The sequence below is a fragment of the Leucopleurus acutus genome, assembly GCF_964270905.1.
Source record: "Leucopleurus acutus genome assembly, chromosome: 6".
Lineage (NCBI taxonomy): Eukaryota > Metazoa > Chordata > Mammalia > Artiodactyla > Delphinidae > Leucopleurus > Leucopleurus acutus.
The window spans coordinates 13138184-13150390 of record NC_139149.1 but is presented as its reverse complement, the minus strand read 5'-3'; the positions used below and the strand labels follow the sequence as shown (position 1 = coordinate 13150390).

The window sequence follows — 12207 nt, the reverse complement described above, 5'->3', positions numbered from 1 at the left end:
TGCACTGATGAGCTTACCTGCTGCTTTCCCAGAAGGGGACACCAGACGGACTTCCAGATCGACAAGTTCAGACACTGTTCAAAGAGGGAGGCAGTTCTGATACTCACGCAGCTCAGTGAACACAGGGCAAGCGTACTCTTTGCGTCAGGGACTATCCCAGAGGTAGAACATGCCCTTTGTATATACTTAAACCCAACTCACCCAGCCCAGTATCTTATAAAAGTATTTAACAAGTATTAGATGAAAAAAATGTTTGGTGGCAATGAATGTTTTTAATGAACCTGAATTAGCTGATACAAAAGCATATTTCAAGAGCATCAGAAACTTAAAGATAGTTGAAAGGGCGAAAATCAACAATTTTACTTCAAGACAGCCAAGTCCCCCTTGCATAAAAAAAATATAGAAAAAGTTTACCTGGCGGTCACTGCTTGAATCTTGAAGTCTAATTCCAGATTGATGATACTGATACAGGATGTAGTTGTTAATTAATCCATGCTAGCCCACCCCAAACTAACTTAACATTGGTAAAAATGATCACATATACATAAATGAATCCCTATTAATAGTGACGCTGCCTTCTCACCCTTCATACAATTTAATGTCCAGTTTCAGCCGTCTGATGGGTCTAGCAGAGAACCACTTACATGGTCACTTAGTAAAGATTTTATTTTCTTTATTTGATGGTAACGACAAAGGCTACAGTCTAGTACTTAAGCTACCCAGGCAGAGCAACTAAAGGCAGCTATGAGAGCTGAAGAGAGCCGTAGAGACAGGGCACAGGCAGCGTGAGCTGGGCTGCTATGAGCTGGTGCTCACCCCTGCATTTCTGCGAGGGCGGGGAAGCCAAAATCACTGACTGCTCTCCCTGTTGACTTGAATTGACAGTTTTTTCTCCAACCATCTTGTTACTGATTTCATTCCACCTTATCTAGTTAAATACAAAGAATCAGCCTCCATAATAAAATCACCTTTTTCATAACAACCACCATACACAATACATTCAGAATTACTGGGTGCTTTTTTTTCGTCTTTTTTTCCTTGAACTTGTAGGCGTCTGAGTGTCTTTTGTTTCTTCTTTTACACCAGATATGGGTTGTTTGAAAACTATCTCATTATCTTTATCATCGTCATTCATTTTAGCCACTTCAGATTTTCGTTTCTCCAAAAATGTTGGTGTACAAACCGGCGTGGGGTCCTGGGTTCAACAAGTTAAAGATTATAATACATGAATGTGGGAAGATGTTAGGAATGACCCCCCCATCACCTCCCCTCTCTTATTAAAAGTTACGCATATTATTTTAGGCCTGTTTCCATCTTTTGGTGATACAGCTGCACATAATCAAGAGCTTAGGTGCTTATCACTTACTATGAAAATTCACAATTAATGGATATATGGTATGTTCCATGACAGAGTATTAGGTGGAAGACTCTACTATGCCTGCTAAATCATCAGTAAGGATTTACCAAAAAGTCCCAAGATTAAATGAAATTTTAGCAAAGTGACAGTAGCAGCAACTGCTTTTCCTCTTTTAAATTGTAGTTTCTGATTCCCAAAATTCTGAAGACCATCTTACCTGGCTATCCACAGTCTTCTCAGGAGTGTTAGGAGTGACCAAAGCCGCTTTTTTCTTCTTCTTACGTAAAGCCTTAAATAAATTTAAGAGACTTCATCAATCTGCATATTTATCAGCTATAGTAGTCTTGAATATATTTCCCCATTTATCTTTCTCTAATATCTGATAGTTAATATGATAAATTAAAGTTTTACCTGGTGCTTTCTGGAATTTCGAGGACCAGTGTTTGAAGCATTTTCCTCATTTTTATGTAACACCTTAACATAAGTAAACATAAAGAAGTTGTAAACTAGCAGTGTCACGTATGTACATTTTAAAACTTACCACTAGATCCTTATACATATTACGAATAAATTCTATATGACAGAGCATTTCAATTTATTTATTTGTTTGTTTATATAGGGGTACCAATTTATATGCGGATCAGGGCAGACTTTATTATTTTTATTTTAAAAAAATTTTATTTATTTATTTATGTTTTTATTTATTTATGGTTGCATTAGGTCTTAGCTGTGGCATGCAGGATCTTCATCGCGGCATGCGGGATCTTTCACTGAGGCGTGCAGGCTTCTCTCTAGTCGTGGTGTGCAGGTTCTCTCTCTCTAGTTGTGGCATGCAGGCTCCAGAGCGCGTGGGCTCTGTAGCTTGCGGAACACGGGCTCTCTAATTGAGGCGTGCAGGATTAGTTGCCCCACGGCATGTGGGATCTTAGTTCCTCGACCAGGGATCAAACCGGAGTCCTCTGCATTGAAAGCAGATTCTTTACCACTGGACCATCATGGAAGTCCCCGGAGCATTTCAATTTAAAAAGCAAAATCCACAAATACAGTGAATGATCTTAAGCAAAGGGCAAAACTACAAAAGGGGCCTAACTGAGGAGCAGGCAGAAGTTGCAGAGGCTGAAGTGAAGGCCTAGAACCTGGAGCTGGCCAGAGAATCCTGTGTCAGGAAGTGGGGAGCCAGGACGAACGTGAAAAGGCAGGCCCTAAAGGAGGTCTGTCCTGCTTAAGTCCAGGACAGTGAACGCAGCAGCCTGCTTCCTACAAGGTAACAGACGGGGCACAGGAAAAGCAGTTCTCCAGCTCCTGAATGGATCACAAGAGTACCAAGGCCCAAACTGTGACATAGTGTTGTTTTAACATGTATCAATACAGGCTGTGTTTGGGATTTGGGCAAAGAATTAACCACCAGGCACAGTGAGGTATCACCTCACACCGGTCAGAATGGCCATCATAAAAAAGACCACAAACAGGGACTTCCCTGGCTGTCCAGTGGTTAAGAATCTGCGCTCCCAATGCAGGGGTCATGGGTTCAATCCCTGGTCGGGGAACTCAGATCCCATATGCCGCACAGCGTGAACAGAAAAAAAAAAGAAGACCACAAATAACAAATGCTGGAGAGGATGTGGAGAAAGGGGAATCCTTGTACACTGTCGGTGGGAATGTAAATTGGTGCAGCCACTATGGAGAACAGTATGGAGGTTCCTTAAAAAACTAAAAATAGAATTACCGTATGATCCAAAACCCCTACTCTTGTGCATACATTCAAAGAAAATGAAAACACTAATTCGAAAAGATACATGCACCCCTATGTTCACTGCAGCACTATTTATTACAGCCAAAATATGGAAGCAACTTAAGTGTCCATCGACAGATGAATGGATAAAGATGTGGTACGTATATACAATGGAATACTACTCAGCCATAAAAAAGAACAAAATTTTGCCATTTGATGGAATGGAGGGCATAAGTGAAACAAGACAGAGAAAGACAAATACTGTATGTTTTCACTTATATGTGGAATCTAAAAAATAAAACAAATAAACAGATATAACAAAACAGAAACAGACAGATATAGAGAACAAACTAGTGGTTACCGGTGGGGAGAGGGAAGGTGGGAGGGGCAAGATAGGGGTAGGGGATTAAGAGATACAAACTACTATGTATAAAATGGGACTTCCCTGGTGGTACAGTGGTTAAGAATCCACCTGCCAATGCAGGGGAAACAGATTTGAGCCCTGGTCTGGGAAGATCCCACATGCCGCGGAGCAACTAAGCCCATGTGCCACAACTACTGAGCCTGTGCTCTAGAGCCCATGAGCTGCAACTACTGAGACCGTGAGCCACAACTATTGAAGCCTGCACGCCTGGAGCCCATGCTCCGCAACAAGAGAAGCCACCGCAATGAGAAGTCCACTCACTGCAACTAGACAAAGCCTGCGTGCAGCCACAAAGACCCAACGCAGCCAAAAATAAAAACAAATACATAAATTAATAAAATAAAATAAAAAAGGCACAAGGATACATTACAGCACAGGAAAATACAGCCAACGTTTTATACTTTAAATGGAGTATAACCGATAAAAATATTAAATCGCTGTTTTACACCTGAAACTAATATAATATTGTAAATCAACTATACTTCAATGAGAAAGAAAAGAAAAAAGGAAAAAAAAGCAACAACAACAGAAAGGAAAAAAAAACAGCCAGGAACTGGGCCCAAGGATAGCAACTTGGTCTTCCAGTTTCTGGATAAGGTTAAAAGACCCAATAAACTTGGTAATAGATACCATCTCTTACCAACTAATTAACTTTTTGGAAATAAGCCGACAGGGTCTATGGAAGAGCCAAAACAATCTCAAGATATAGTCAAGAAAAAAAGTAAGATCTTTACCTATGCTATCCATACCCTAATGACCTGCATTCTTGTTTCTTAATTATAGATGTAGAACTCTCCTTACTATGAAAGGGGGAGGAGAGATTCAGCAAGGTCTCCTTGTGCAGCAAGCAATGAAGAACTGGGTGAAAATCTGTTAACCCATGCATGTAAGGAGTCTTCCTGTATTTCAACTCCCACTCATTTAATCCACAGAATTCATGCTGACTGGTTAATTCTGACATACACTTTGGGAGTATTTCCAACTTAGAAGACCATGAAACAAAATTTTAACTAGAATGGCATAAAAAGGATGGTCAATTTACAGTCTTGATATTTACTGATAACATATAATAAACCAAACATTTAATTCCGGCAATGACACCTTTACTAGCAATCTACAAGCATTATGGTGTTGGGTCAAATAGGGTTTAACTTCAATAATCTAAAATTACTAAATCAGGTAAATGTTGCAAATCAGCTAATCCCTTTCAGGAGTTTCCTTTTCTGTATAATGGAGATAATACGATCGCTATGAAAAAATTTAGTCAAAACCTAGCATGGGATCAAAGTACTGGGTTAGATACTTTATACAAAGCAATACCTACCAGTGAAGGGAAGTCATAATCAATTCCCTTCTTAGCCAATCTCTTCCTGAGTGATTTTTCCTTCTTTTTAAATCGCTCTTCCATCCGTAGCTTTTGAAGAAGTGTCCGATTCTGATTATACCGTTTCACTGCTGGATATGATGGCCTTTTAAATGGCATATGCCACTCCCTAAAAAGTTTTTCATGTACTTTTTCAGGTGGTATAAAATGACCTATAATAATAATAAAAAAGGTTTTCAACCACGTGGGAGGGAAAGGATTTTCATATTAACTGTAGAATTTCCCGTGTCATTCCTCACTGCACAATCAAAATGACACGTCCCCCATTTAGTGGAGAAGCCTGAACGATAAAGCAGGTGCCCAAGGGAAAGTCATACAGCCCACAACTATTTATCAAACACTCACTGTGTGTGTGCCAAGAGCAATTCCAGGACTAGAGGTTCGTGAGTGAACAAAGACAAGTAGCACAGAGGAGAGTGTGGATGGTATCAAGTCTCAGGGTTCCTGAAGCTAAAAGGATCCCTACTTTTAGACTGTGTGACCCACGGCAGCAGAAGCGCTGATCCTCTGGGCACCCGCCCAGGACTAAGGCAGCTCACTGCTTATCTGCATCTCTCTGCTCACGGACGCACACTGGGCCCACATGCAAGGCAAGCCAAAACCCGTGGAATCCACCCTCCACCAGTGATGAATGGGGAGTTGGTACACAAACATCCCAGTTCCCTTGCTTGTCAGGTGGGATAATTCTGTCTCCCAGTGTTACCAGCAGGACGGAGCCCAGCTGCCTAAGTGGTAACCTGCTTGCTAACATACCCTTTTCACTAACTTATTATCGACTTCCTCCCCCTGCCCCATGTCGCCACTCCTTACAGGTATTTTCCTGGGATCACCTCCAAGATAAACTGCTTCCATTAAAAGAAAAACAAAGGGGGGGGGGTTTGGGAATTCCCTGGCAGTCCAGCGGTTAAGACTCCACGCTTCCACTGCACGGGGCGCAGGTTCGATCCCTGGTCGGGGAATCAAGATCCACATGCTGAGCGGTGCAGCCAAAAAATTAAAAAAGAAACAAACAACTGGTGATGATGTGGCTAATCTCACTCGTATCCGAGTTCAGAGCCCCTTGTGCCATCTTTCAAAAGTCAGATACAGCACAGCACTGATCTGATACACGTGGTTACCCACTCAGCCCATTTCATCCTGGCAAGAGCCACGTTTTTGTTTTTTTGTGTTTTTTTGCGGTACGCGGGCCTCTCACTGTTGTGGCCTCTCCCGTTGCGGAGCACAGGCTCCAGACGCGCAGGCTCAGCGGCCGTGGCTCACGGGCCCAGCCGCTCCGCAGCGTGTGGGATCTTCCCGGACCAGGGCACGAACCTGTGTCCCCTGCATCAGCAGGTGGACTCTCAACCACTGCGCCACCAGGGAAGCCCAAGAGCCGCGTTTTTAATGTGTGAACGAACGCAGGACCTCAGGAGTTACTGGGACTCTCTTAGCAACAGGAGCCGAAGTAGAGGGGTTCTACTTGGGTACTAGGATGGGCGCCCTCCAGCCCGAGCACAGGGCGGCCGGAAGCTCGGCCCCGCCTCTGGAGGGCGCTGCTCTGGGAGGCTAGTCACTGGCGGCCCTACACCTGCAGGGTGAACTTCTAATCAGCGGCCATCCCGCCACTCCCGATGGCTTCTCTCGTGGAGGTGCTGCAGCCACTGCCATGCGGGCCGACTGAAACGTGACTCCTCACGCTAAAGGTCGTCCGGTCTAGAACCATCAGTGGGTCCTGCTGTCCTCGGGGTACACTCTGGTCTCCCGCTTTACAAGGCCTCCAGTAACCTGACCTTCCTTCCTCTCATTCTCCTCCTGCACCTCTTGTGATTCTCCTTGCAGGTGAATATGGTGAGTCAGTTTGGCTCTGCAGCTGCTGTCCCCTCAGCAAATCCTCACTCCCACCCCTTCACCTGGCTCACTGTTACGTAATTCTCAGGTTTCAACTTCAGTGACTCCTTCTCAGGGAGCCCTTCCACATCCCGCAAGGAAGCTCTTCCTATTTACTCAAGGAACCTAACCAACCCCATCTCAGGCTAAAGCAGCTCTCACTCTGGAAGATTTAGAAGTTCCCATTAGACCTTGTCTGGAAAATGCACTTAAACCCTTGCACCACTGCTTAAGAGAATCACCCCGGTGGTGGGGGGGGAATCCAAGCAGCTAAGCAACCCGTCCTTCCCTCCCGTCAGCGGGAGGTGTCCCCGCAGCCCCACAGGTAAGACGGGTACTCACACTTCAAGAGTCTTTCGCCAAAAAGGTAGTTGTTCATCGTTTCAGCAGCTATTTTGGCAACATCTTCAGATTCAAACTCCACAAAGCCATAGCCTTTGCTATTTCCAGTCTGCAATGGAAAACCCACCACAGAAAGCAGAACAATTAAATTCTGATGTGCCATCAAACTCCCAAAATGTCATTAGTTTAAATAATGTACATTGGCCCCTCACTGAATAACATCAAGACACCTTTGATTCCAACTTCAAATCACATAGTCCGGGGACTGTTATGGGGAAAGAAAAGTTCAGAATAGTCTGAACTTGCCACTGATTTTGAGGCATTCCTGGGACTTTGATTACGTATGATGAATACATTACTATAGTTGGAATTCATCCAATAGCAACAGCCCAGCATAAAGGAAATGTGGGAGGCCCCCCAGCCCTTTACTCGTTATTGATCTCATGGGTGGTGGTCATGTCATCCGTGTATTTATTAATACTACCCAGGAGATGGTATAATACTTCACAAAGAATACAGGTGATATAATTCCCATTTTATATGGAAAAACTGAAAAGAAATGAACTCCTCAGTGTCTCTAAAGTTAATCAATAAAATACTGATTCACTGTCATGTTTACTAGTGACTGGGCTTCTCCACGGCTGGGGGCAAAGGACATCCTCTGACATGGACATCTGGAGTTCTTGGCCTCCACACTGCAACATACAGTGGATTTTTCTCACTGAGCTCGGTAACAAGAGTTCTAGAGTCCGAATGCCCAGGTTTGGACCCTGGCTCTGACACTTAATCGGGTAAGGAATGTTCAAGCCTCAGTTTTTCCTTCTATAACCACTCTCACAGGGTTGCTAGGAAAATATGAAATAATCCGTAAGCGCTCCACAAGATGTCTGTCAAGTACTCAAAACATGTTACTGCAGGGTGGCAGGGTATGCCTGCCCAACATCCGCTCCTTTGGCATAGGATTATTTTGAGATGAAGGAATTGAGAGATAGATACAAGAAAAACTCTCTGTCCTCCCCTTATTTACCTGAAAACAGGACATGAATTTACAAAGGTGTCTTCCTCCCTCTACCAGAAAGACAGAAGTTAGAGGACTCTACACAAAAAACTTTACGAAGTAGACCTCATCCATCATTAGTCTCCCGTATATTTGCCTTCCCACAATTTGCAGCCCTACAAACTCAAAGCACTTTTCCTTCGTCTTGTCGCTCCTCCAAAAATGTTTTGCTCCTTTGCCAAGATGCTGTATAGGCCCAAGTTCTAACCAACCCTTTGAGTTATTCCTCTCCGAGCAGTCCCATGTGTAAGCATACATTTTAGGTGTTTGTTTTGGTCTTGTTAATCCCTTTTTGCAGTCCAATTTACAGGGTGCCAGCCAGGGACCTTAGGAGGGCAGTAGAAAAAGAACTTTTCCCCACTACAGATCCAGTTCTTAGTGACAACGACTAGAAATACTTTACAATCTTGCATTAAACAACATATTCTCAGATATGGCTCAGAACTGGTCATGTGATCCTGGAAATGAGAAACCATTTAAAGGGTGTGTGGCTCAACAGAGTTGGAGGCCAGGAGGCTCACTCCCAGCACCACCTGCGCCAGCGACTAACAACTCAGACACGGCTACAACCCAGAGTCTCAGTTCAGTTATCTGCAACAGGACGATTCTGGTAAAACTTTAAAAATCTGACAGTCCTTTTACAATCCCAACTCAGGAGGGGAAGGATGGTGGAGTGTAAAACACTGTGAAATCTAGCTCAATGTACCACACTGTGAACTAATAAATCTTTTGAAACCTGATGTGAAAATACATGTCAGGTGTCCAAAAAGCCAAAAACTTAAAAGCCAACACCTCGACCTAGTAATCCCAGAATGCTGGCAATACCAAGCAAATAGTCAAAACCAGGGTGTGTGGGGAGGCGGTAGCTTTATTACTATGCAACAAAGCTGGAAATGATGCATTCCAGTGCATCTCAGCAAGGAGCACGCTTTCCAAGACAACTGGCCTAAACTCTCCAAAAAAGCCTATGTCAAGAAAAACCAAACAAGCAAAACAGGAGTAAAGAGACCGTTCGAGACAGGATGAACAGCTAAACAAGCACGTGCAATGCACGAACCCTAACTGGATCCCAGGGTGGGCAGGGACCACGGGGGTATGTGACAAATGGACAGTAAATGAGATTTTTACACTGGGATTACATGGCAGAACGTCCTCATTCTTAAACTGATGATTATGCATTTAGTATTAAAGCATTACAACTGCCACTTGCTTCAAAAGGTTCAACAAAACAAAGAGGTGTGTACCTTTTTATAGATACGGGAAGAGTTGAAGCTAATGTGTCAGGATATTAATAACGGGTGAATCCAGGGGAGGGACGTTCATTACACCATTCTTTCTACTTCCCTGTAGACCCGAACATTTTCAGAATACAAAGCTGGGGAACAGCTATACTCAATATGGAGAAACTCATTCTGCACTCAGTCATCCTGAGGATAGGCTGTAAAGCTCTATTTTTCAAACTCAGAGTCTGACCTTTTAGAGGGCAACAAAATGAATTTAGTAGGTCAGAAAAGTATTGTTACAAAATTGAATAGAAAGGTTAAGTATCATCTCCTGGGACTTGTTTTTCATTTATGTTTATGTACATGTGTGTTGCCTTGTGGATTTCTTATTGTGGATTGAAGGTCTGAAAAATACGTTCTAGAGAAAGTTGCCTACACCTGCACCAAGAATGTTCCTAGCAGCTTTACCTACAAGACTGGAAAAAACCTAGGTTTCAACAGGAGAGTGGATAAATAAACTGTAGTATACTCAAGCAAAGGAACAGAGCAGTGACAACAAATAGTTAACTCTGATTTGCTGTAACTCAAGTGGGAAAATGTGGAAAAACCGTACTGAGAAAAAAAGAGATTCCAATAACAAGAACTCTATGGTTACAACCAATAAAGTGTATGTGTGGGAAGAAAATAAAGTGGGCCACTCCTCTATTAATGAAACAAACCACATAAACCTTTCTTTATTAGGACGTAGGTATGATGCAACGATAACGTTTATATAGTACTTTGTGTGTCAAGCGTTCTAAGAATCTTACACTTATTACCATATTTATCTTCGATTAGATAACTCCTAGGAGGTCGTATCTTACAAATATGAAAATCAGAAGACAGAAGCATGGAGAGGTTATAGAATTTGTCCCTAGTCACACAACCAATAACATGTAGAGACAGGCCTCATACCTAGGTAGTCTGGCTCCAGTGTCCTTACCCAACTACCCACCATACAAACCTTTGCTGTCACAGTGATGCTACATATCAGAGGCTGATACACGATGTATGAACCTGCTCCTCAAACTGAAGTTCACATACCCCTGGCTTAGCAGTCACAAGACAAACAAGACTCATTTACTGGGATTGTCAATTTAGTTTGAGAACTTGAAGCAATTACCTTTTTTTTCTTAAAAAGCAAAGCAAACATTTACAGGAATATTGATTTTGCTCTCATGGCTGCTTCAGGTTCTAGACCTTATCCAACCCCTTTCTGGAATGAAGAGTAATAAGTGATAACATGCAAACATGCTCCATAAATTGTCAAGGATGATACACTTTTGGAAAATAAAACAATCTAATTCAATACAAAAATCCTACCTTGGTACTCCTGGACAGTCTGAATCTTGTAACAGTGCCAAACTGGGAGAAATATGCTCGGATCTGGGTTTCATAAAGCGACGGAGGTAAGTGGCCCACATAGATCACTCCAGGAGTAAGTTTTTGTTTCTCCTGTTGCTGAAGACACAAAGACCAGGCAAATATTTTCTTTGTAATAAGAAGTCACAATGCAACAAAATTTGTGAAACTCCTTGCTCTCAGTCTAAGACAAGAGGTCAAGAACCTACTCTGTATTTCCACTTACCATAACACACTAAAGAATTAGCTGTTTAAGACACAGAGAACAGACTAATGGTTGCCAAGGGTGGGGGAGGGATGCACGGGGAGGGTGGGGTTAGCAGATGCAAACTATTATGTAGAGAATGGATAAACAACAAGGTCCTCCTGTATAGCACAGGGAACTGCATTCAATATCCTGTGATAAACCATAGTGGAAAAAATATGGAAAAGAATATATATATGTATATACACACATACACATATACATATAACTGAATCACTTCGCTGTACAGCAGAAATTAACACAACACTGTAAATCAACTGTACCTCAATAAAAATAAAGGTTAAAAAAAATTGTCTGTGTAATGTCTATCTCCCCAAGAGGACAACCATCAAGCAGTAGGCGGTCTTCTCAGCCTCCCACTCCCAGCCCGGAGTGCCAACTCCTAGGCAGCAAACGGAGCTTGGCAAATACTGTCTTTTAAGAATTCCAAAACCACTAACCGGGCAAACGAACCTCCCCAGTTCGGGGGCAAGGCGGAAGCAGGACGGCTGCGGGGTGAGGCTGATCCGCGAGCGGGACGAGGGCCGACCCAGCGGCTGGCTCTCCTCTCCTCTCCTCGTGCACCCCTCCCCGATACCCACCCCTTACCCCCCGGAGGACCCTAAGGCCCACGGCCCAACCGCGTCTTTTCTCGGTCCTCCCGGGGAAACCTCGGCCTCCTACCTCATGAGGTCCGGGCCCGCCCGGGGTGACCCCAGACGAAGCACAGGCGTGGGGAGGCCGAGGCGCGCCGGGCAGGACCCCCAGACCCCGTCCCTCGCCTCCCCTCGCGGCCCGAGCCGCGCTGGCCGCTCACCTTGCTTGCGCGCCGGCGAACCTGTGCCACCTCCTTCTTAAACTTGGTATCCTCCTGCGGGTTCAGGGACAGGAGCGGCTTGGCCGGGCCAGCGAAGGCCGCCATGTCACCAGCTCGCAGGCGGAAAAGACCCACGCGGCGCTCCCACAAGCGCCGAGCCCTCTGCTTCCCCAAAGCGGAAGTGACGGCAGGGGCCTGGGGCGGGGCTTGGGGCGCGGTGCAGGGGCGGGGCCTGGGGCGCCGCGTTCCCAGCGCGGCCAGAGGGCGGAAGGGGCTGCATGTTTGGCCGGTGCTGCAGGGCGTGTCCAGGGTTGACGCCCTTTGGAGGTGTTCCCTCGGCCTGCTGCTCAGTATTTCGGC

General features: G+C 44.4%; 1 protein-coding gene across 1 annotated transcript; it reads right to left on the bottom strand.

The window, feature by feature from the left end:
- Positions 1-252: 252 nt before the first annotated feature.
- NIFK (nucleolar protein interacting with the FHA domain of MKI67) lies at positions 253-12010 on the bottom strand. The gene is made up of 7 exons (XM_082841455.1): positions 11848-12010; positions 10748-10885; positions 7106-7214; positions 4838-5049; positions 1769-1831; positions 1575-1646; positions 253-1195 (listed from the first exon to the last, which is right to left on the bottom strand). Exons 1-7 carry the CDS (start codon positions 11950-11952, stop codon positions 1007-1009), a joined length of 888 nt encoding a protein of 295 aa, XP_082697581.1. The 5' UTR covers positions 11953-12010; the 3' UTR covers positions 253-1006.
- Between the last annotated feature and the right edge of the window lie 197 nt (positions 12011-12207).